The 24,756-nt window shown below is 40.4% G+C and overlaps 1 protein-coding gene across 1 annotated transcript; it reads right to left on the bottom strand.

The window, feature by feature from the left end:
• Window positions 1-6,157: 6,157 nt before the first annotated feature.
• On the bottom strand, window positions 6,158-11,661 carry LOC135057274 (keratin, type I cytoskeletal 42-like). The gene is made up of 8 exons (XM_063963165.1): window positions 11,491-11,661; window positions 11,312-11,394; window positions 10,946-11,102; window positions 10,674-10,835; window positions 8,743-8,868; window positions 8,353-8,573; window positions 6,993-7,027; window positions 6,158-6,249 (listed from the first exon to the last, which is right to left on the bottom strand). Exons 1-8 carry the CDS (start codon window positions 11,659-11,661, stop codon window positions 6,158-6,160), a joined length of 1,047 nt encoding a protein of 348 aa, XP_063819235.1.
• Window positions 11,662-24,756: the final 13,095 nt, after the last annotated feature.

Here is a 24,756-nt window from a genome sequence, read left to right on the forward strand (position 1 = left end):
CTTACTACTTCCCCTCTGGGATGACCATCGACTCCCAGCAGCAACAACAGCAGCGCCAGCAGCAGTAGGCGTTACACGCAAGGATGCATCGGAGGAATCCCAGGCAGGAGAGGAATCGTCAGAATTGCCAGTGACATGGCCTGCAGGACTATTGGCATTCCTGGGGAAGGAGGAAATTGACACTGAGGGAGTTGGTGGGGTGGTTTGCGTGAGCTTGGTTACAAGAGGAAGGGATTTACTGGTCAGTGGACTGCTTCCGCTGTCACCCAAAGTTTTTGAACTTGTCACTGACTTATTATGAATGCACTGCAGGTGACGTATAAGGGAGGATGTTCCGAGGTGGTTAACGTCCTTACCCCTACTTATTACAGCTTGACAAAGGCAACACACGGCTTGACACCTGTTGTCCGCATTTCTGTTGAAATACTTCCACACCGAAGAGCTGATTTTTTTGGTATTTTCACCAGGCATGTCAGTGGCCATATTCCTCCCACGGACAACAGGTGTCTCCCCGGGTGCCTGACTTAAACAAACCACCTCACCATCAGAATCCTCCTGGTCAATTTCCTCCCCAGCGCCAGCAACACCCATATCCTCCTCATCCTGGTGTACTTCAACACTGACATCTTCAATCTGACTATCAGGAACTGGACTGCGGGTGCTCCTTCCAGCACTTGCAGGGGGCGTGCAAATGGTGGAAGGCGCATGCTCTTCACGTCCAGTGTTGGGAAGGTCAGGCATCGCAACCGACACAATTGGACTCTCCTTGTAGATTTGGAATTTCGAAGAACGCACAGTTCTTTGCGGTGCTTTTGCCAGCTTGAGTCTTTTCAGTTTTCTAGCGAGAGGCTGAGTGCTTCCATCCTCATGTGAAGCTGAACCACTAGCCATGAACATAGGCCAGGGCCTCAGCCGTTCCTTGCCACTCCGTGTGGTAAATGGCATATTGGCAAGTTTACGCTTCTCCTCCGACAATTTTATTTTAGGTTTTGGAGTCCTTTTTTTACTGATATTTGGTGTTTTCGATTTGACATGCTCTGTACTATGACATTGGGCATCGGCCTTGGCAGACGACGTTGCTGGCATTTCATCGTCTCGGCCATGACTAGTGGCAGCAGCTTCAGCACGAGGTGGAAGTGGATCTTGATCTTTCCCTAATTTTGGAACCTCAACATTTTTGTTCTCCATATTTTAATAGGCACAACTAAAAGGCACCTCAGGTAAACAATGGAGATGGATGGATACTAGTATACTTATGGATGGACTGCCGAGTGCCGACACAGAGGTAGCTACAGCCGTGGACTAACGTACTGTGTCTGCTGCTAATATAGACTGGATGATTGATAATGAGATGAAATCAATATATATATGTATGTATATATAATATCACTAGTACTGCAGCCGGACAGGTAGATAATATATTTATTAGGTAATGATGACTGATGACGGACCTGCTGGACACTGTCAGCTCAGCAGCACCGCAGACTGCTACAGTAAGCTACTATACTCTATAGTAGTATGTACAAAGAAGAACGAAAAAAAAAAAACACGGGTAGGTGGTATACAATTATGGATGGACTGCCGAGTGCCGACACAGAGGTAGCTACAGCCGTGGACTAACGTACTTTGTCTGCTGCTAATATAGACTGGATGATTGATAATGAGATGAAATCAATATATATATATGTATGTATATATAATATCACTAGTACTGCAGCCGGACAGGTAGATAATATATTTATTAGGTAATGATGACTGATGACGGACCTGCTGGACACTGTCAGCTCAGCAGCACCGCAGACTGCTACAGTAAGCTACTATACTATAGTAGTATGTACAAAGAAGAACGAAAAAAAAAAAACCACGGGTAGGTGGTATACAATTATGGATGGACTGCTGAGTGCCGACACAGAGGTAGCTACAGCCGTGGACTAACGTACTGTGTCTGCTGCTAATATAGACTGGATGATTGATAATGAGATGAAATCAATATATATATGTATGTATATATAATATCACTAGTACTGCAGCCGGACAGGTAGATAATATATTTATTAGGTAATGATGACTGATGACGGACCTGCTGGACACTGTCAGCTCAGCAGCACCGCAGACTGCTACAGTAAGCTACTATACTATAGTAGTATGTACAAAGAAGAACGAAAAAAAAAAAACCACGGGTAGGTGGTATACAATTATGGATGGACTGCTGAGTGCCGACACAGAGGTAGCTACAGCCGTGGACTAACGTACTGTGTCTGCTGCTAATATAGACTGGATGATTGATAATGAGATGAAATCAATATATATATGTATGTATATATAATATCACTAGTACTGCAGCCGGACAGGTAGATAATATATTTATTAGGTAATGATGACTGATGACGGACCTGCTGGACACTGTCAGCTCAGCACAGCACCGCAGACTGCTACAGTAAGCTACTATAGTAGTATGTATAAAGAAGAATGAAAAAAAAAAAAAAACCACGGGTAGGTGGTATACAATATTATATATATATTATATACAATTATATATATATATATATATTAAACTGGTGGTGATTGATTATTAAACTGGTGGTCACTTCAGGACAGGTCACGTTGCAACTTGCAACTAGTACTCCGAGGCCTAAGCAGACAATCACAAAATATATTATTATACTGGTGGTCAGTGTGGTCACAACAATGGCAGTGTGGCACTGACTCTGGCAGCAAAAGTGTGCACTGTACGTTATATGTACTCCTGAGTCCTGCTCTCAGACTCTAACTGCTCCCCACTGTCAGTGTCTCCCCCACAAGTCAGATAATACACTTACAGTCACACTATCTAATCTATATATCACTTCAGCAAGTAGTATAGTAGTATACAGTAGTACTCCTCCTAATAATGCTCCCCGAAAATACTGTGTCTCTCCCTTCTCTAAACGGAGAGGACGCCAGCCACGTCCTCTCCCTATGACTCTCAATGCACGTGTGAAAATGGCGGCGACGCGCGGCTCCTTATATAGAATCCGAGTCTCGCGATAGAATCCGAGCCTCGCGAGAATCCGACAGCGTGATGATGACGTTCGGGCGCGCTCGGGTTAGCCGAGCAAGGCGGGAAGATCCGAGCCTGCTCGGACCCGTGTAAAAAACCTGAAGTTCGGGCGGGTTCGGATTCAGAGGAACCGAACCCGCTCATCTCTAGTAAATACTGGCTACTTTATTTTTACACTGCAAATTAGATTGCAGATTGAACACACCACACCCAAATCTAACTCTCTCTGCACATGTTATATCTGCCTCCCCTGCAGTGCACATGGGTGGTCATTCCGAGTTGTTCGCTCGGTAATTTTCTTCGCATCGCAGCGATTTTCCGCTAATTGCGCATGTGCAATGTTCGCACTGCGACTGCGCCAAGTAAATTTGCTATGAAGATTGGTATTTTACTCACGGCATTACGAGGTTTTTCTTCGTTCTGGAGATCGGAGTGTGATTGACAGGAAGTGGGTGTTTCTGGGCGGAAACTGGCCGTTTTATGGGAGTGTTTGAAAAAACGCTACAGTTTCTGGGGAAAATGCGGGAGTGGCTGGAGAAACGGAGGAGTGTCTGGGCGAACGCTGGGTGTGTTTGTGACGTCAAACCAGGAACGACAAGCACTGAACTGATCGCACTGGAAGAGTAAGTCTCGAGCTAATCAGAAACTGCACAGAGAAGTCTTTTCGCAATATTGCGAATCTTTCGTACGCAATTTTGATAAGCTAAGATTCACTCCCAGTAGGTGGCGGATTAGCTTGTGCAAAGCTGCTAAAAGCAGCTTGCGAGCGAACAACTCGGAATGACCACCATGGTTTTGACCAACTGCTAACAAAAATCCTGCTGCGATCAACTCAGAATTACCCCCTATATTCTATTTTTTACTTTTATATTTGTGTTGTTGTTATGATATATTACTCTTTGTTATACCAATAAAAATCTAATTTTGAAAGAAAAACTTGAGAACTTGTATTGTGTCAAATGGCTATTTTTTTTTTTAAAGTGTAAAAGTTAGAAAAAGTAAGTGTTTTTCAGAAAAAAATAAGTGCTCAAAGTAAGTTTGGGTACGTAAAAATGGGTATAATTATATTGTTGGGTAATTTTAAGCCACTTTAAAAAAAGTCCAAAAAAAGATAACTCACACCTACAAGCCTAAAAACACTTGTCCCATTCATAAAGCATCCCAATATACCTGTCCCCTACCTTGTACCCCAATTTCCATCATTTTGCACTTTTTGGCCCAGAATCTAAATATCATTACTGGCCAATTAAAAATAATAAAAAAATTCTAAGTGTCTATTTACTCATTCCGGGGGGTGTCCCAGGGGTTGTCAACTAAACCTCAACATTTTTACCTTAAAATAGAGATTTTTTTCAATCTTTTCACCTGCTCAGGAGGTAGAGAAAAAATTTGCAGTTAGCCTATTGAGAATTATTAGCGATAATTTTTGGTGGACAATTTAAAAGCGGCTTTTTGTGGGTTGCAATAAAAACCTTATTTTTCACAAATATGGCATTTTACAGCTAATTGAATTCCCCCCTAGATGTGAAAGAGGTGTGCCCACATTAAATCTAAATGGCAGTATGTAGTCTACATACAACAGCAGTATTTACCCTGGATGCAAAACAATAAATGTATATGAATGAACCTACAGTAAGTGTAATGGACAATATGGGGTATATTGAATTCTAGTTGGAAACTGCCGTCTTGTCGGAAAGAAGGCAGTTTCTGACAGGTTTAGGTCAGAAGGGGTTCCGACCTATTCATTGGGGGGGACGTTTTTTCCGACAAGCAGGAAATCCGACTTGTCGGAAAGCTATCGGAATGCACGCGGCCACCAATCCGTGGGTATTGTCAGAAGCATGGCCAAACCCGACAGGTTTTAGCCCTGTTTCCAACAATGGGGGTAATTCCAAGTTGATCGCAGCAGGAAATTTTTAGCAGTTGGGCAAAACCATGTGCACTGCAGGGGGGGCAGATATAACATGTGCAGAGAAAGAGAGATTTGGGTGTGGTGAGTTCAATCTGCAATCTAAATTGCAGTGTAAAAATAAAGCAGCCAGTATTTACCCTGCACAGAAACAAAATAACCCACCCAAATCTAACCCTCTCTGCAAATGTTATATCTGCCCCCCCCCCCCCTGCAGTGCACATGGTTTTGCCCAACTGCTAAAAAATGTCCTGTTGCGATCAACTTGGAATTACCCCCAATGTCCCGGCATTGAATACTGACCTGTCGGATCCTTTCCGTTGAAAAGGATCCGACAGGTATTGAATACGCCTATATGTAAAGCATGTAAAGGAAACATTTAAAATGTGTAGATCTTTCCTTTGTTTAAGAAAATGGAAAATGTATTTATTTAGAAAGTAATGATAATTACTTATTGCAAGGTTTTCTGTAGTACAAATGCATAAAAAATAATAGTAGACAGACACATTTTGCTTAGAATATGAACATTTTATTAAAAGAAAAAAAGGAAATTGTAGAAAAAGACAATAATTGTAATGACCATACAATCCAAATCCGCCAATTAAATCTTCTGGCTTTCTATACATCACTGAGATACGTAGTATAACAGAGGAACAAAATATCAATTAAGCTATACAGAATATTATGGGACAGTACTTGACCACACCTTTACCTTTGTATTTTCCAAAATACCATAATCTAAAATTGACTGTCCGAACAGAATAAAAGACTAATGGCTAACATGTAGTAAAGTTTAATTCAAGACTAGTTGATGACAAATCCTATATAGTTAAAGACTCACGCTGCTCATCACCTCTATGGGGTGAATTCAAGTGTTTTGCACGTCGGCGGCCACTAGATGGCGCCCAACAGAGCAATTCAATTGTTGATCCTCTCTGGCATGCACAGCCTCTGGAGCTAACATTACTGTAATGTTGTTCCGTCATTTTGATGGGCTGGTAATTAGTATTTATTATGATCTATTGATATTGTGAAAGTAGCTTTGCCGTTTTTCTGTGGTAACAAACCCTTACTGTGTATACTATATTTATAGAGTGACTTTATGCCATTGGATTCATAACTTGCTTTATACCATTTCAAGAAGAGAAAAAAATCCAAGTACTAGGAAAGACTAACATAGTTATGTTTTTACTTTATGGTTGAAGTTTTTATATGACATCTTCCATTTGCTGTGAGATTTCATAGAGATTTATAGCCAGATATCTCTCCATCATCATCATCTGTAAATCTCTAACATTTCCTGTGATGAGATACTGTTGAAGACAGACATGAGTTAAGCACACGAGGCACATAAAGGACAACAACATTAGTATATGATTACAGAAAAAATGTCCGTGTGAGGTCAGGTCAGCACTTATTCAGAATTTCTTGCTACATTTATATTAAACTGGTCCCCTTTAAATGACTGCTAAAAATGTTTACAGTTAGCAGCTATATATTATTATTTGAACCAATTTTTTCTTTTAATATTATGATGTCTCCATATTGAGTTTAGTGTCACAAATATGGTGGAGTGAGAAATAACAAAATGACAAAATAAGAAAACAGATTACACAAGATGTCAGAACAATAAATGTAGTTTTGGTTTTTCATCTGGTTTATATGAAGAACTGTTTCAAGGGTTGATGCTGCACAATGCGAGAAATACATTAGTAATTGTGGACAGCACGTGTTCATATACTATCCAACACCCTCTCCCATTATTTTTACTAGGAGAAACAGGTATTTAGTAAAGTTCCAAGCTGGTAAAATAGTGTTAATGTACTGTATGATTTTCATACTGCCCACTTAAAGGAATATCCATAGGATAGTATATTATTTGCAATGTTGATAATTTTAACTGTTTCTACGCATAGTATAGGTATATAGCAGATGTTCAGCTTTTCCCCCTATACTATACACTATATAAATATATAGAAAACAATTTTACCATAACAGATTACTCATTAGCAAAATTTACAAACTATAAAATCTGTGACTTACTGTCTTTATGTTCTGTGCTGTGATGAGCTGGAACACTGTATTGAGACAAGAATTTTACACAATTACCAATACTAAAGACACAACTGGTTATTACTACTGACATTACTAATACAATTCTTATTATTAATGTCATCATATTATTAAAACACTAACATCTGTAGCATTATATGAAAGCGGATTTATTGAATTGTCAAAACTGTTTTACTAAGTTAAGAGGATGTATTTGTTAGAATTTATCACCACCTGCATGTCGACATTCCAATACATAATCAGACTATCAGAATATCCACAGCACCACAATTTTTTCCTGGAGATGAGTGTGATGATATTGTTGGTCACGGGTGGTCTTCTGTATGCCGAATGTCGGGATCCCGGCGCACAGTATACCGGCGCCGGAATCCCGACACCCGGCATACCGACAACTATTCTCCCTCGTGGGGGTCCACGACGCCCCTGGAGGGAGAATAAAATAGTGTGGCGCGCCCGCAAGGGGCTCCTTTGCGATCGCCACGCTGTCGGTATGCCGGCGGTCGGGCTCCCGGCGCCGGTATGCTGGTCGCCAGAAGCCCGAGCGCCGGCATACCGTACTAAAATAGTGTAGGGCGGAATATACTACGCATCGCATTGTGGATGCGATACATACCGGCATTAACAACACCAGTATGTAATAAGAAATGCAATTAAAATCGCAAAGGACAGCTCTCCTGATAAGAGATGGCATTACCTACTGGGTTCAAGCTCCGGAATGTATTTAATTTGGTAACCTACAGACAACACATACAGGGATTGCGGACAAAACTCTGAAAACTGCATTTTTTGGAGTTTTGCCCATGTTTTTGACGCTAGTATATCACCACCTTAATGTCTTTGGATAAGAGATGTTGTGTGTCGAGTGAGAACTGAGAATTAGATAGTTGTGCTTACAGAGTTGTCTAAGAGCAAAGAATAGTCATGTGACCCTTCCTACATACAAGGCTTCATACACATAATTCATTATATTGTTTTTAACTAAATGAAAGCAAAGATCCCAGACCATGCATCGTCAACCTTGATTCTGCTCCTAGAATATTTTTTAAAATGGAATCTGCTAGGTATGGGACACATGGTAGATAGATAGATAGATATATAGATAGATAGATAGATAGATAGATAGATAGATAGATAGATAGATAGATAGATAGATAGATAATTCTTAGTTACAATAAAGCCTACATACAAAGCGATAATTCTGCTTTTGAATTATTTTTGCTCGACTATCTCTTTTTACTGTATGTGTCTGAGTATACTAATTACTTATTTATTATTCATATATTTTTCATGTCTGCTGTTGGAAAAGCACAAAAGACTTTGTTGTACATACTGTATATCATGACCATCCAGGAGGCGTTTGTAAGTGGCAATCTCCATCTCCAGGTGGGTCTTCTGGTCCATGAGGATTTTGTACTCATGGTTCTGCCGTTCTAGATCAGATCGTATCTGTGCTAGCTGAGACTCCACATTGTCAATCATTGTTTGTAATTGGGCAAGCTGGGAACCAAAAGTGTCTTCTGTCTCGGCCAATGTGGATTCCAGGGCTGATTTCTATCATAAAACAAGCCCAATAAATTAGACACACTTCTCTTTCTTTTCTGTTGGTGCTGTTTAACTCTTTTTTCTTTTAACATTTCTAGATTTAGTGACAACCACTCTGTAATCCAAAAACGTACTTCTATTAAATTATAGTATCATTCATGTCAATTCTGAAACATACCATGCTAAGATGACTTTGTAACTCAATCTCTAGGGTCTGTACGGAACGTCTCAGGTCAGTAAGTTCATTACTAACTGACTGCAGTTGTTCAGCCCCAGAAGAAACCTCACGATCCAGTTCTGCACTCTACAAAGAGAGAAAGGTCAACAGAAAAACTTACCAGTTTATAAAGTTGCTTTAGAATTACAGAAGTGATTAAGTTATATAAAAGATAACAATAATGAACCACAGGAGTCTCTCTGAGGCAAGGTTTCTTAAGAATGCATAATAGAGAGAACACTCCTTGCAGACCAACATTACAGACTTCAGGAATGAGCAAGAACACTTTAAGACTGGAGTGGACCTGGTATAGTAATGCAAGGAAAATCACCCAAAAATGTGTACAATAATCATGAAAGTAGTGGGCAAGTTAGGACATTGATAATGTCTTCTCACTCCTTCCTACTCTTTCTGGGTGGAGGGTGGTAGGGCATGGCACCTAAATGCATGAATACACCAATTACTACTGTATCTAGCAAAAATGGCACAGGGACATCAAAGCAGTACTGAGTTGTCAGTAGTATGCCTACCTGTCACTCAGGGTTCATGTGGAGCAAGAATTAATCATTGGGGAGTCTCCAATGACTTCTGGGACAGGGTAATCTAGGTAGTACTGAATATTTAGTACTATATTATGTCTGCATGTCCTTCTGGATACAGAGGGCCCATCATTTGTGGGACAGCCATGGCAACTCTGTATTCATGGAAGATACACTAGTAGGTCTAAGGAGGCTAGTGATACTTACCAACTGGCAAACATGGTCAAGTTACTTATAATATACTCCCAATGAAACTATTGGGAGCTTTTCCAGAAATAGGGATAAAGACTCTTCTTATATGGGTTAGCCCTACGCTGAAAAAGTGATATGTGGGTACATAATTCCCTTTTTATATCATTAGCAAAAATACATTGGTCAATGCTGGTTAGACATCAGATTGTGGGGCTGAGTCAGAGATGGATTTAGCAGTATTTTGTATGCTTCCTATTGACCATAGTCAACTCAGTTGCATCTCTGTTCGCAGCTTAGTGGGTGATACTGAGCTGCAAGTGGGCATCTGCTCATAGGCTAAATGTTCTGAGGACTTGTTGTGGGTGTGTAGATGGAATTACGGGCTATTCAGAGGTGAGGATACACTGAGATCCATTTGATTTCAGATGTCCACTGATAATGATGATGACAACTTTCACAAGTGGATGTATAGGGGAGGTGTGGCTGCATATATGCAGAGAAATCTGAATAGTGGTGGAAATCCTGATTGATTTAAAAGTAAGCAATGTAGCATTAGATAAAGAGAAAGCATTATGTTGAAAAATAGTATAATATATTTCAGCTGTTCAAAAACACCATTAAAATTAAGTATCACACTACAGTAAATGTAAGACTATGGGCCTAATTCTGAGTTGATCTCAGCAGAAAGTTTGTTAGCAATTGGGCAAAACCATGTGCACTTCAGGGGAGGCAGATATAACATGTGCAGAGAGAGTTAGATTTGGGTGGGTTATACTGGCTGCTTTATTTTTACACTGCAATTTAGATTTCAGTTTGAACACACCACACCCAAATCTAACTCTCTCTGCACATGTTATATCTGTCCCCACTGCAGTGCACATGGTTTTGCCCAACTGCTAAAAAATTTCCTGCTGCGATCAACTTAGAATTACCCCCTATATTGGATTTCCATAGAAAGTTCCTCACTTTAAACATAATCCGTCAGGTTATTTAAATTATCATGAAAGTGTATGACGCTGCCAAATATGTGAGATACCAAAACAATCTATAAATGTTTTCAGTAATAATAATCTATTTTTATGTAGTAACAATAATAATAATAATAATAATAATAATAATAACAGTAAGTGTAATAAAACAAAAGTAAAATGCAGGTATTACCCTTGCAAGAAATATGCTTTCAACCTCCTTAAGGTTCCTCTCCATCAGGTTCTCATATTGCTGTCTGACCTCAGACAAGGTTTTGTTGAGATCCATAGAAGGAGCAGCATCAACTTCCACATTGACCCTGGCACCAAGTTGTGTTTGCAGAGCGTTCACCTCCTTCAGGTATAAAAAAGTATTTGTTATATTACATATCACTACAAGCATTTAGTTCTTTTTTGTAATCTTCTTCTAAAGCCATTGTATTTTTCTTTTCATTTTAACTTTACCTCTTCATGGCTTTTCTTTAGTTGCAGAAGCTCCTCTTGGAGGCACTGAAGTTGTATTTCCAAATCCCTTCTTTGCATGTTAAGCTCTTCCAGGGCTCTTCGAAGAACGCCAATATCCGCCTCAACATTATTCTTTAAGTTGAGTTCCATCTCATATCTATAAAGATAAATTACTAAGACCCAGACTGTGTAGGAAACAGTGTGCATGTTAATTTCACATACAATAGCATCAACAAAATACGTTATAGTTGTAACTCTCCTGCTGTTGTGTATAAATTGGAACCTATGTGCCATAGGTTCGTAAGAAGACCAAGGAACAAAATATAATTTTATTGCTACTGTTTCTATTGAAAATAGGTCACTTACTTGTTTCTCAAATCATCTGCAGCCAGCTGGGCATTGTCTATTTGCAGGACAATATGTGCATTGTCTACAGTGGCTAAAAAGATCTGATAGTGAAATAGATTATGTGTAAGCCATACATACTGTAGATGATGTTATCGTATACTAATCCACAATGTTTATTCATGTATATTTGAATTTACCTGGTTCTGAAGCTCTTGAATAGTCCTGAAATATTGGCTAGAGTCAGGCAATGTGCTGGGGGCATTATTCGCATACCACTCACAGATCTTACTTTCCAGCTGGGCATTTTCCTGTTCTAGGGAATGAACTTTCTCCAGGTAGGATGACAGTCGCTGGTTAAGATGTTGCATGGTTTCCTTCTCATTAATGCTGAGCAGACCAGTATTTTTCCAATCACGGTGGCCTCCAGAGATTACAATGTGATTACCATGACTGTGGCCACCATTTACATTCCCAAATCTATGTCCATGGCCAGAAGCAGAGTTTGTGGAAAAGGAGACTCTTGTGCTCCTACCATGGGCACTGGGAGCTTTGCAGTGACTACCATGATGAGAAATAGAGGAATTCTTTTGGTGAACTTTATGGTGTCCTCCGTGATGTATTGAAGAGATCTGGTTAGACATTTTTGGATAATGGCCACCTGTATAAGAGACATCCATAACAGATCTAGAGGATGAGTGGCTAATACCGTGGCTCATGGTTCTTCAGGGTTTTGTTCTGGAGGATGGAATCTGCTGTTTGTATATCAGGTAAAGTGTATGAATTTCTAATTCTCTGGGTCTTTTATACTAAGCAATGTAAGTAAGTTACGTCAGTTTATAGGCATTTATTATGCATCATATTTTATAATATTCCTTTAAACTTCAAACGTGAAGTACGCCTCACCAACAAAACTGAAATAAAGGGATTAGTGAATCAGATGAGTGCTGCATTAAAGCATATTACAGACATCAGAAGGAAACATTCACAACTGTTTGTCAACGTTAATTTTCTTTCTAAATCATAGCCCATCATAAGTCACTGAATAACTGCAACACCTGTGGATTGCTGTGACCCTTGATGTTTATCAAATAATACTACGGCTACATCTTACAAGACCTTATTAACAGCTTTACATGGAAGAGACAGTGCTATAACGATGGAAACAAGAGTGCAGTAAAATAGAATAATGCCCACTTCAGTTTGTACAAAAAAATGTGGTTTATTGAACAATACCTGCACTTGCCTTGACAGCAGGTGACCTCTCATTTATCTTAAATCATCCATACATAAGGCCGTGGTATATCAACACAAAGAGAGTTATATACAAGTCAGAAACAGTGCAGGGTCTAAATGCCATTTCTTTCTCTTTTTGTTATCGTATGTCTTTCAAGCGCCCTTGCACCACTTTTGTCATTTATGAGCAATTCAAATTCCTTGCAGAATATGGGCAAATTGCAATTTTATATATATATATATATATATATATATATATATATATAAAACCAACAATATAGGCGGCACTCGGAGACTTGCACAAAATGGGTGAAAAAACAGCCAGGTGAGTTTATTCAGGTCAACGTTTCGGGGGACGTACCCCCTTCCTCAGGACACAACAGTGTGTTGTGTCCTAAGGAAGGGGGTACGTCCCCCGAAACGTTGACCTGAATAAACTCACCTGGCTGTTTTTTCACCCATTTTGTGCAAGTCTCCGAGTGCCGCCTATATTGTTGGTTATATATTGGGGTTCACCCCCCTGGGAGGGCACCGGAGCACATACCCCTACGGGGAAGCTGAGTGCCGGACTCATCCATGGACTATATATATATATATATATATATATATATATATATATAGGAACCAGCAATATTTTGTGTTTTATTTTATTTTTTAAAAGGTGTTTTTTGAATTTGTCTTTTTTTTTTTTTTTTTTTTGGGGGGGGGGGGGGATGGAAGAACACATGTTCCAGATAAATAATACAATCCATGTGAACTCAAACTCTGAAGAAATAAATGTGGTGAAAAGAATGAAAAAATTGTTTCCAACATTGGTCAGAAATGTGCATTATGAACAGAAACGTAAGGCATGCTGCAAATGTACAACAGGTCATCAAGCAGCATAATTGCACAATTAGAAAATTCTGTGGTCATAAAGTAATGATATTTTTCTGTGTAATCATTACTTTGATGTCTATTTCACAAAATAACACAAGATTGCTTTTGTAGGCAACTCTCAGTGGTCCTGATGCTCATATAGTAAAATAATGAATTTAATGAGATAACAGACGCATTGAAGATAAGCTGCATCTGAAACATAGAATTTGACAGCAGATATGAACCACTCGGTCCATCTAGTCTGCCCCCTTTTTTTTTACCATATTTTTATCTCAAACCTTATTTCTTTGTAAGGATATCCTTATGTCTATCCCATGCATGTTTAAATTGCACTACTGTTTTAGCCTCTACCACCTCCGATGGGATCTATTACACTTGTCCACTACCATTTCTGTGAAGTCATTCTTCCTCAAATTTCCCCTTAACCTCCTCCCCTGCAGTCTCAGTGCATGTCCTCGTGTCCTATTGCTTCTCTTCATTTGGAGAATGTTTCCCTCCTGGATTTTGTTAAAACCCTTGATATATTTGAAAGTTTCCCTTCTCTGCTCCAAACTATACATATTGAGATTTCTTAGTCTTTCTGGGTATGTTTTGTGTTATAGGCCATGCACCATTTTAGTTGCCATTCTTTGAACAGTTTCTAATGTATTAATATCCTTTTGAAGATATGGCCTCCAGGGGTCTGGGACTCAGGGTCGACAACAAAAAGGTCGACACACCTTAGGTCGATGCCAATTGGTCGACACACCTTAGGTCGACATGGACAAAAAGTCGACATGGACAAAAGGTCGACAGGAACAAGGTCGACATGGAAAAAGGTCGACATGAGTTTTTTATGTTTTTTTGGTGTTGTTTTCTTCGTAGAGTGACCGGGAACCCCAGTTAGTGCACCGCGTCCCCTCGCATGGCTCGCTTCGCTCGCCATGCTTCAGGCATGGTGCCTTCGCTCCGCTACCGCTTCGCTCGGCACAGATAACCGTTCCAATCGTAGTCCACGTGGATCGTTAAGTATGAAAAGGTTCAAAAAAAGAAAAAAATCGTGAAAAACTCATGTCGACCTTTTTCCATGTCGACCTTGTTCCTGTCGACCTTTTGTCCATGTTGACCTAAGGTGTGTCGACCAATTGGCGTCGACCTTTTTGTTGTCGACCTGGAGTCCGGATACCGGCCTCCAGAACTGAACACAGTATTCTAGATGAGGCCATACGAATGACCTATACAGTGCCATTATTACTTATTTCTTTCTGCTGCTGATTCCTCTCCCAATGCAGTCAAGCATCTGACTAGCCTTTCTCATTGCTTTGTTACATTGCTTACTTACCTTTAAGTCACCTGAAATAGTGACTCCTATATCCCTTTCCTCCTCAGTAGTTCCCGGTATAGTGCCATTAATACTATATTTAGCCTTTGGATTTGATTTAGCATTTTTTGGGCATTAATCTGTAATTGCCACACTCTTGACCATTCCTTTAGTCTACCTAGATCCTCAATCATTTGTTTTACCCCACCTGGTGTGTCTACACTGTTGCATACCTTTGTGTCATCTGCAAAAAGGCATACATTCCCTTTAATGCTATTTGCAATGTCACCAATAAAGACATCTGTAACAAAGATGAACTCCTTTAAATCCTCACTTTTACAAAATCGTAACCTACAGTATTACGTTCTCCCTTAGTGGTGAACAATACTAATTACTGTGTATGTTCCTGGGTTATCCAGTGTCCACACGGCCATTTTAGACACAAAAATGAATGCTGATTGTTACCTGCTTTCTAAGATGGAGGTCATTGGGTTCCAATTGTGAAAGATATTTACTCCCTACGCCCTTACGGGGATGTAGTCAAAAGGTCGGCATTAATAATGTCAACATTTAAAATATTAACACTACAATGTCAACAGTTATGATGTCAACATTGTTGTCATGTCGACAGGCAATGCGTCGACAGGGATTCTCAGAATGTCGGCAGGTGAAATGTCAACATTAGGGTTAGGCTGTGAGTGGAAGGATTAGGGTTAGGCTACAGGGTTGGAGGTTAGGATTAAAAACTAGAAGGAGGGTTTGGGGTAGAGATTAAAGTTAGGGATAGGGGACAAATACTCACCAATTTGCAGAATAGACTGAAATATTTTGGGATATGTTTGTATGCATTGTGGACATTACTTTAGAACACCTTACCTGCTCTGCATGTCTGACCTAAGAATGTACTACCAAAAGTAGTTTTCAGATAAGCTATTCAGTCTTTGGCTGTAAGTGTATTTTTGATTCACCTTATATATTAAAATCTGTTTAAACATATACTGCACTATGAATATATGTCATTAATTATATGAATGCATCAACTATTTTGTGATATCGATAATGATAACTACATTACACCCAAGATATAGATGGATGACATTAAAAGACAGTGATTAAGTCTATTTACTCATGTATCTTGTGCAAGGCTACAGTATATGTCATGTATTCATTTTATTTTTGCGCTTCTCTCTGATCTGTTTCAAAGGTTTTTCACTGTATATATTCCTTTATATTAATACATCATCTACCCGTGGGACACTTGGAAGTGACCTTAATGTCAACTTATAGGATATAAAGACAACTCAACAGAAAGCATATTTATTACTTGTTTTTGGTGCTGTGTTTTTTTTTAATCAATTATTTGCTTGATTCCACTATGAATATATTGCTCATCACTTGCTTACTATACCACAAATAGTATTCTGACTTTTTCTGAATGATCATAACAGTTAAAAAAAATTATATAAAATAAAGCATTCAAGAAAGAGGATGTCCTGCTTGAATTGTTAAGTAGAGATGGTTGAAGATGTTGAACTGGTTCTTTGGCATGACTTCCACTATCTTATACCCCTTTTCCATCTGTAGCACGGGTCGCAGCCGGGAGCCTGACACGGCTGCGACCTGTGCTACAACCCCTCTTTCCCACAGCGCACACCAACCCGGCATATTGCCGGGTTGGTGACGCTGCTGGTGACGTGGCAGGGGCGGTGCTGGGAGATCACATGATCTCCCAGCGCCGCCACTCCATTCACTGTGAATGGGAGCCGTGTCGCATCGACACGGCTCCCGTTCACACTACACAGCTTACCGGGTTGAACACGTGTTCAACCCGGCAAGCTACCCAGGTAGGATTCCCGGATCACTTGATCCGGGAATTTGCAAGGGGACCGTTTTCCACTAGAAAAAACATGGGTAAATGCGCGCCCTCGCGCATTTACCCATGTTTTAAAGCTAGTTGAAAAAGGGTATAATGCTCAATGACTTTCTAATTGCTCACATCCCCTTTCCCTCCTTATAACACTTTGCCCTTCACATGCAGCCCAGTTCTCACTAACATAATTACAAACAGGGCTAGTGAATGCTCTGTGGTTGCATTAGGTGGTGCCCTTCACCTCTATTCCCTTCGCCCATTTGCGGTGTTTGGACAGTAGTGATTCATACTGAATGAGGGCTAGTGTGCTGTCATAGCACCCTAGGGTGCTGAAGGGCACTGGCAAGGGTGCCTCAGATTGGTGGTACAGGACAAATTCAAACAATTTATGGATAATAGGCAAAACCAGTGCTGGTGGCTGCCAGTCATAAAATATGTGGACAAACAGAAGTGAATCTTGTTCCTCTCCACATAATTGAACTTAAGGATGACATACAGTATAAAAACAATTTACTTTATTTAATATTTTTTCTAATTTTCTTAATCAGAAACTTTTGGGATAGAGCTGCCGTGAAAAACAATTCTGATACTCTATTGTACCGTGATTCAATTAAGTTTGGGAACCACTGTTTAAAAGTAACTGACGTCAATATCAGTATTCACAAGCAACTCTATAGAGGCTCAACTAAGACCCTAAACTTTAGCAAAGCTAACTTTGACATGATGAAGGAAGCTCTAAGGGACATTAAGTGGGAAATCAGAGCATCTAAAATAGAAACTGAAAAGCTAATAGCTAAGGAAAGTAAATCAAACCCCCAAAAGTTTTCTTAATAAATCAGCAGCAAAGGATTAAAAAAGGAGAGTAAAGGCCCCTTAAAAGGCAAGTTGGGCAACCTAATAAAAGACAACAATGACAAAGTGGAAAAATTAAACAAGTTTTTCTCATCTGTATTCACAAGAATGGTGGGATTAACGCATAACCTCAGCAACAATAATATCCAACTGCTAAATGCTCATTTAAGTGAGGAAGTAGAATGTGTCTGATTAAAAAATCACCTGGTCTTGACGGAATTCACTCAAGGGTTCTCTTGGAGCTACACGCTGAATTACCAAGACCCCTATATTTGATTTTCACTGACTCACTGACATCAGGCATGGTTCTCAAAGACTGACATATAGCGGAAGTAGTGCCGATATTTAAAAAGGGAAGTAAATCTGAGCTGGGTAATTATAGAACAGTAAGTCTTACATCTATAGTGGGAAAAGTACTGGAAGGTATGTTAAGGGATGGTATACAGGAGTTCATTGAAGCCAATAAGGTTATTAATGGGAACCAACATGGATTTGTGAAGGATAGATTATGTCAAACTAACTTAATAGGCTTTTATGAAAAAGTTAGTGCTAACCTAGACCAGGGTAAAGAGGTGGATGTAATCTTTTTAGAATTTGCTAAAGCTTTCAATACAGTACCTCACATGAGGCGTATGTGCAAATTAAGAGAACTTGGTCTAGGGAGCACAATATGCACTTAAGTTAGAAATTGGTTGGATAAATGGGAGCAGTGAGTGATGGTAAATGGAATTTGTTCAAAATGGACTGAAGTACTAAGTGGTGTGCCACAAGGGTCTGTACTTGGACCACTACTGTTCAACATTTTCATAAATGATCTAGAGGTAGGTCTAGACAGCATGATGTCAACTTTTGCAAATGATAAAAAACTGTGTAAGGTTATAAATTCAGAGGAAGATGCTGAGTCTCTTTAGAATGACTTATTTAAACTGGAAGCATGGGCAGCAAAATGGAAAATGAGGATCAGTGTAAACAAATGTAAGGTTATGCACTTTGGTAGCTAGAACAAATATACTGCCTATACACTAAATGGGGAAAAACTTGGAGATTCTGTATCGGAAAAAGATTTAGTTGTTCACATAGATAACAAATTTAGCAGCAGTATCCAAAGTAGGAATGCAGCAAATAAGGCAAACAAGGTATTAGCATGCATAAAGTGGTGAATTGATGCAAGGGATGAGAGTGTTATACTCCCATTATATAAATCACTATAATGGGAGATCATTCGAAATCAGTTTCATGAAACATAGCTATAAGGGATCAACCAAAACATATAACTTTAGGAAGGCTAACTTCAATATGTTGAGAAGTGCACTAAACGATATTGACTGGGAAGATTTGTTTCATGGCAAGAACACTATGGAAATGTGGGATACTTTAAAAGGGTTGCTAGATAGCAATATTCACAAATTCATTCCCATGGGCAGTAAGCACAGGAGTACCAAACTCAAACCGATGTGGCTTAACAAGAAGGTCAAGGAAGAAATGAATAATAAGCGTGCTTTCAAAGCATTTAAATGTAATGCAATGGAGGAGTCATTTCAGTACTGCAAGGAATGCAATAAAAGATGCAAAAAAGCAACAAGAGCAGCTAAAATTGAAACCGTAAAGCAAATCGCTATAGAGAGCAAAACTAATCCTAAAAAGTTTTTTTAAATACATAAACAGTAAAAGGTTAAAAAAGGAGAACATAGGTACAATAAAAGACGAATTTGGAGTATTATTAAATGATGAAACAAAAGTGGAAATACTGAACAAATTTTTTTCATCTGTGTTCACCAGAGAAGAACTGACGGTGGGAGTAGTGCATAATGATAGTGACGGCAATGATTCATGGCTAGACACTTGTTTAAGTGAAGAAATAGTCTGGGAGAGACTAATCAAAAATTAAGATTAATAAATCCCCTGGCCCAGATGGACTTCACCTGAGGGTTCTTATGGAGCTTAGGTCACAACTAGCAAAACCCCTATACTTGATTTTCATTAGTTCAATTAGCTGAAGTAGTGCCATTATTTAAAAGGGGATCTAAAAATTATCCAGGTAACTACAGACCAGTTAGTTTGACATCTATAGTGGGGAAATTATTGGAGGGAATTTTAAGGGATAGCATACAGGAGTATATGCATGCCACTAAGTTTATTAGCAAGAACCAGCATGGGTTTGTGAGGGACCGATCTTGTCAAATTAACTTAGTTAGCTTCTATGAGGACGTGAGCGACAATCTTGACCAGGGAAAAGCAGTGGATGTGGTATACTTTGATTTTGCAAAAGCCTTCGATACAGTGACTCACTGGCAGAGGTGTAACTAGCTTGGGGCGAGCAGGGCACATGCCATGGGCACCATGGCAGCCCCAGCAGAGGGGGGCACCGCAAGCACCTGCACGGCCCACTCAACACATGCGACACGGTTTTGGTGGTGCCGGCGCTACCCGCTCTTCCTGTCTCTGCCAGCTGCTGTGCCTGTCCCACTGCACAGGCAGCGGCAGCTAGAAGCCTCCCCCTACTCCCATTACTCCCCCCTGCAGTGTCCGTATCGCGCGTGCATGGCCTTGGAGGTGCAGGTGAGCAGGCCGCAGCTCAGTTTACTGTCGGGAGAGGAGGGGGTGCGGGACAGTGTGAGTGCATGTGTGTTAATTTTTGCAGTCCAGTGTGTGTGTGTGGGGGGGACAGTGTGGGTGTGTGTTAATTTTTGAAGTTCAGTGTGTGTGGGGGAGGGGAAAGTATGAGAATGTGTGTGTAGTCTGAGTGTGTGTGTGTGTGTGGGGTTTGGGGGTGGCAAGTCTGTGTGTGTGCAATCTACAGTCTGACCAAGTGTGTGTGTGTGTTTGTGTGTAAGTAATGGGGTGGTGGGCAGTCTGTGTGTGTGTTTGATATTGGCTTTACACCTATAGGGCAGGATATAGTAATGCTTACCGCCACGGTAAGCATTAGTACCATTTACCACAGAGGCCATTTACCAAAGAGGGATATGTATTAAACCACAGGCACTGAGATGCCCTTCTCACTCACCATCCAGCTGGGTTGCCAAGATGGGCGGGTGGAAAGCCAGCAGCAGGGGCAGCATGCCGGATATCAGCAGCTGAGGGTGCAGGCTGTAAGGCACGTGCGGAGCCCAAAGCCAGAGATTGGCAACATGTTGACTGGCAACAAGCGGCTTCTGCTTCCACGTTTAACATGCTGCTGATCTTCGGCTTTGGGCTACACAGGGTTTGGGGGATGGGTGTCCTTTGCCGGTGTACTGCAGCTCCGGGGGGTGCAGGAACCGGAGGCTCTTAGCACTGTTGAATATTCAGCTGCCTCAGCCTGCACCCTCAGCTGCGGATATCCGGCATGCTGCTGCTGGCTGTTCCCCTGCCCAGCTTGGCCACACAGCTGTACGGTGAGAAGGGCATCTCAGTGCCCGAGGTTTAATACATATGCCTCAGTAACTGGCCTCTGTAGTAAACGGTACTAATGCTTACCATGGCAGTAACAGCGGGGAGGATGGTGCACATCAGGATCCTGCAGCAGGAGAGAAGATCCCCCTTTGGAGCGCAGCAGACCACACTGAAAAGGTTGCATCACCGGTGCAGTGCTTTGCATCCTGGGTGGCGCCGAAGATGTGGAGTGTCGGAGGTGGCAGAAGCGTTGCAGCTTGGGGTGAGAAACCGCTGCAACCCTTCCACTGCTAAACTCTGCAATTAGTCAATTAAGGGGTAGGCTCCCCTCACCACAGTGCCCCGCAGGATTAGTTAATTAAGGGGGTAGGCTCCCCTCACCACAGTGCCCCACAGGCCTTGTTAATTAAGGGGGTAGGATCCCCTCACTCTATAATGTGAATTTTGGCTCATACCAAGTGCAATAACGTGAATTTCGGCTCATACTATGTGCTATAATGTGAATTTTGGCTCATACCTTGTGCTATAATGTGAATTCTGACTCATACCGTATACTATAATGTGAATTTCGGCTCATACCGTGTGGGGTAATGTGAATTTCAGCTCATACCGTGTGCTATATTGTGAATTTTGGCTCATACCGTGTGCTATAATGTGTAAGGGGCACCAGTACTAGATAGTATGAGTCCTACTACACTGAAGGACATGCCCCTTTTGAGTGACCATGCCCCCTTTTCCATAATTGCTACCTTCACTTTTTCATTCCCCCTTCAAAAATTCCACTTCGACCACTGCACCTACATCTATACATACACACTCTGACATCTTTATATACAGTGACACCTGTGATGTGTGTACATACTTTCCTTTTGTTTTTGTTTTTTTGTTTTTTTTCTTGGGGGGGGAGGCACCATTATTGATCTTGCCCTGGGCTCCAAAAACCCTAGTTACGCCTCTGCTCACAGGAGACTGATCATCAAATTAAAGGAGCTTGGGCTGGGAAAAACTATTTGTACATGGATAAGTAATTGGCTGGATAACAGGGTACAGTGAGTAGTGGTCAATGGGATGTCCTCCAGCTGGGCACCAGTAGTCAGCGGAATACCACAAGGGTACGTACTCGGGCCATTACTGTTCAACATATTTATCAATGACATGGAAATAGGCCTGAAAAGCCCAGTGTCAATCTTTGCAGATGATACTAAACTGTGCAAGGTAATTAATGTGGAAATAGATGTGGAGTCTCTACAGAATGACTTATCTAAACTTGAAATCTGGGCGTCTAAATGGAAAATGGGATTCAATAAAGAAAAATGCAAAGTTATGCACTTCGGGACTAAAAACAAACTTGCAAACTACATATTAAATGGGGAAAATCTACGGGTAACAGTATTGGAAAAAGATTTGGGGGTACTCATTGATAATAGGCTTAATAACCATATGCAATATCAAAGTGCAGCAAAGAAGGCAAGTAAGGTGCTAGCGTGCATAAAACAGGGAATTGAGACAAGGGACGAGAGTGTAATTCTGCCGCTGTACAAATCATTGGTATGTCTGCACCTGGAATATTGTGTTTAATTTTGGGCACCACATTATAAAAACAATATCTGTGAACTCGAAAGGGTTCAAAGGCGTGCTAGTAAATTGATTAAAGGGCTAGAGGGATTGGAGTACGAGGAAAGGTTTACTAGATTGAATTTGTATACACTAGAAAAGAGGCGTCTAAGAGGAGACATTATTAATATCTTCAAATATATAAAGGGACATTACAAAGAGTTATCAGAGGAATTGTTTATTAAAAGAACTCTGTATAAGACACAAGGTCACTCGCTGAGGCTAGAGGAGAGGAAATTCCATACGCAACGGAGGAAAGGGTTCTTCACTGTTAGGGCAATAAGGATCTGGAATTGCCTGCCAGAGAAGGTGGTAATGGCGGACTCTGTATATGCATTTAAAAACAGATTGGATACATTTTTGACTGAAAAAGATATCCAAGGTTATAGCATCCAAAATATTGACATTGTTAATCTGGGAGGAACATGATTTACAGTTGATAACTAAACATAAAACATTATTTCAATTGGGACATTATAATGAACTCGGCTTAAGACAGATTACAGGTTGTACCCGATGGGCATTTTTGCCTCTTTTCAACCTCATTAAATACTGTATGTTACTATGTTACTATGTAACTACTAGTGAGGCCACATCTCGAATACTGTGTACAATTGTGGGTACCATACTATAAAAAGGATATCCTGGAACTAGAAAACATTCAGAGATGGGCAACCAAATTGATTAAGGGCATGGAGATGCTAGAATACGAGGTAAGGCTTGCTAGACTAGGAATGTTTACACTGGAGAAAAGGAGATTAAGAGGGAACATGATTAACATGTACAAATATATAAGGGGACAATACACAGAGCTAGAAGGGGATTTGTTTTAGGTAAGATCAACACAAAGGACACGCGGACACCGGCTTAGGTTAGAGGAGAGGAGATTTCGCACCCAGAGAAGGAAAGGTTTCTTCACAGTAAGGACAATATGTATTTGGAATTCCCTGCCTGAGAGAGTAGTAATGGCAGACTTGATCATTACTTTTTAGAATGGGCTAGATTAATTCCTAACGGATAAGGATGTACAGGGTTATGGTGGGTAAATCGTGCACTATGGTAAAAATAATAATAATTAATAGACATAACGGCTAAACACTCACCACAGTTAAAATTAGTTTTAAAATATTACAGTATAGGAGATCACTAACAGGTTGAACTCGATGGACAAATTGTCTTTTCAGCCTCAGAAACTATGGGCCTAATTCTGAGTTGATCGCAGCAGCAAATTTGTTAGCAGTTGGGAAAAACCATGTGCACTGCAGGGAGGGGGGGCAGATATAACATGTGCAAAGAGAGTTAGATTTGGGTTGGGGTGTATTCAAACTGAAATCTAAATTGCAGTGTAAAAATAAAGCAGCCAGTATTTACCCTGCACAGAAACAAAATAACCCACCCAAATCTAACTCTCTCTGCACATGTTATATCTGCCACACCTGCAGTGCACATGGGGGGTAATTCTGAGTTGATCGCAGCAGGAACTTTGTTAGCAGTTGGGCAAAACCATGTGCACTGCAGGGGGGGGCAGATATAACATGTGCAGAGAGAGTTTGATTTGGGTGGGGTGTGTTCAAACTGCAATCTAAATTGCAGTGTAAAAATAAAGCAGCCAGTATTTACCCTGCACAGAAACAAAATAACCCACCCAAATCTAACTCTCTCTGCAAACGCACATGGTTTTGCCCAACTGCTAACAAAATTCCTGCTGCGATCAACTCAGAATTACCCCCATGGTTTTGCCCAATTGCTAACAAACTTGCTGCTGCGATCAACTCAGAATTACCCCCCATGTTACTATGTTACTATGACATAGAAGCTGAAGACATCTGAGCAGAGAAAATAAATGAGTAGCTTAAACTGATACATTTGTTCTTGGATGTTTCAAAGTAAATATTTATACTGCATGTTACAAATATATTCCAAATGTACAGTATCTAACAAAATAAATGGTTACCATTCAGAGGTTCTGGATGTGATAGGCAGTATTGTTATACACAGATAACTGGCAGCCCATTATCGCTGCAGCTATTGCAATAGTACTGAGGAGATAATACCTACAATTCTGTCCTCCTTAATAAATGTAACAGTTCCAAAAAATTATAACTTTAATACTCACTGTAACACCCTAATTTAAGGTTGTTTAACATAAATAAAAGTACAGAAAATATTGTGAATGGTAACAGCTTTATCACCTGAATCTTTTCAAAAACACAATGACAGCATAATTACACTTTGGCTGCAGTACTTCCTGAATATCTGTAATATCATGTGACTATTCTTAATAGATGTGTATTCTGGTAGTTATGTCAGACTCTAAGCGCAACCCTTTAACAACCTAAT

This window comes from Pseudophryne corroboree, chromosome 3 (genome assembly GCF_028390025.1).
Source record: "Pseudophryne corroboree isolate aPseCor3 chromosome 3, aPseCor3.hap2, whole genome shotgun sequence".
NCBI classification, from domain to species: Eukaryota; Metazoa; Chordata; class Amphibia; order Anura; family Myobatrachidae; genus Pseudophryne; species Pseudophryne corroboree.

Excerpts from the sequence above, each read along its gene's own strand:
- LOC135057274 (XM_063963165.1), bottom strand. The coding sequence starts at position 11,661 with ATGCAACATCTTAACCAGCGACTGTCATCCTACCTGGAGAAAGTTCAT. Across the intron at positions 11,103-11,311 it reads GCAGATGATTTGAGAAACAA|ATATGAGATGGAACTCAACT; the intron begins GTAAGTGACCTA and ends TTATCTTTATAG. Across the intron at positions 8,574-8,742 it reads TACAAAGTCATCTTAGCATG|AAATCAGCCCTGGAATCCAC; the intron begins GTATGTTTCAGA and ends GTTTTATGATAG.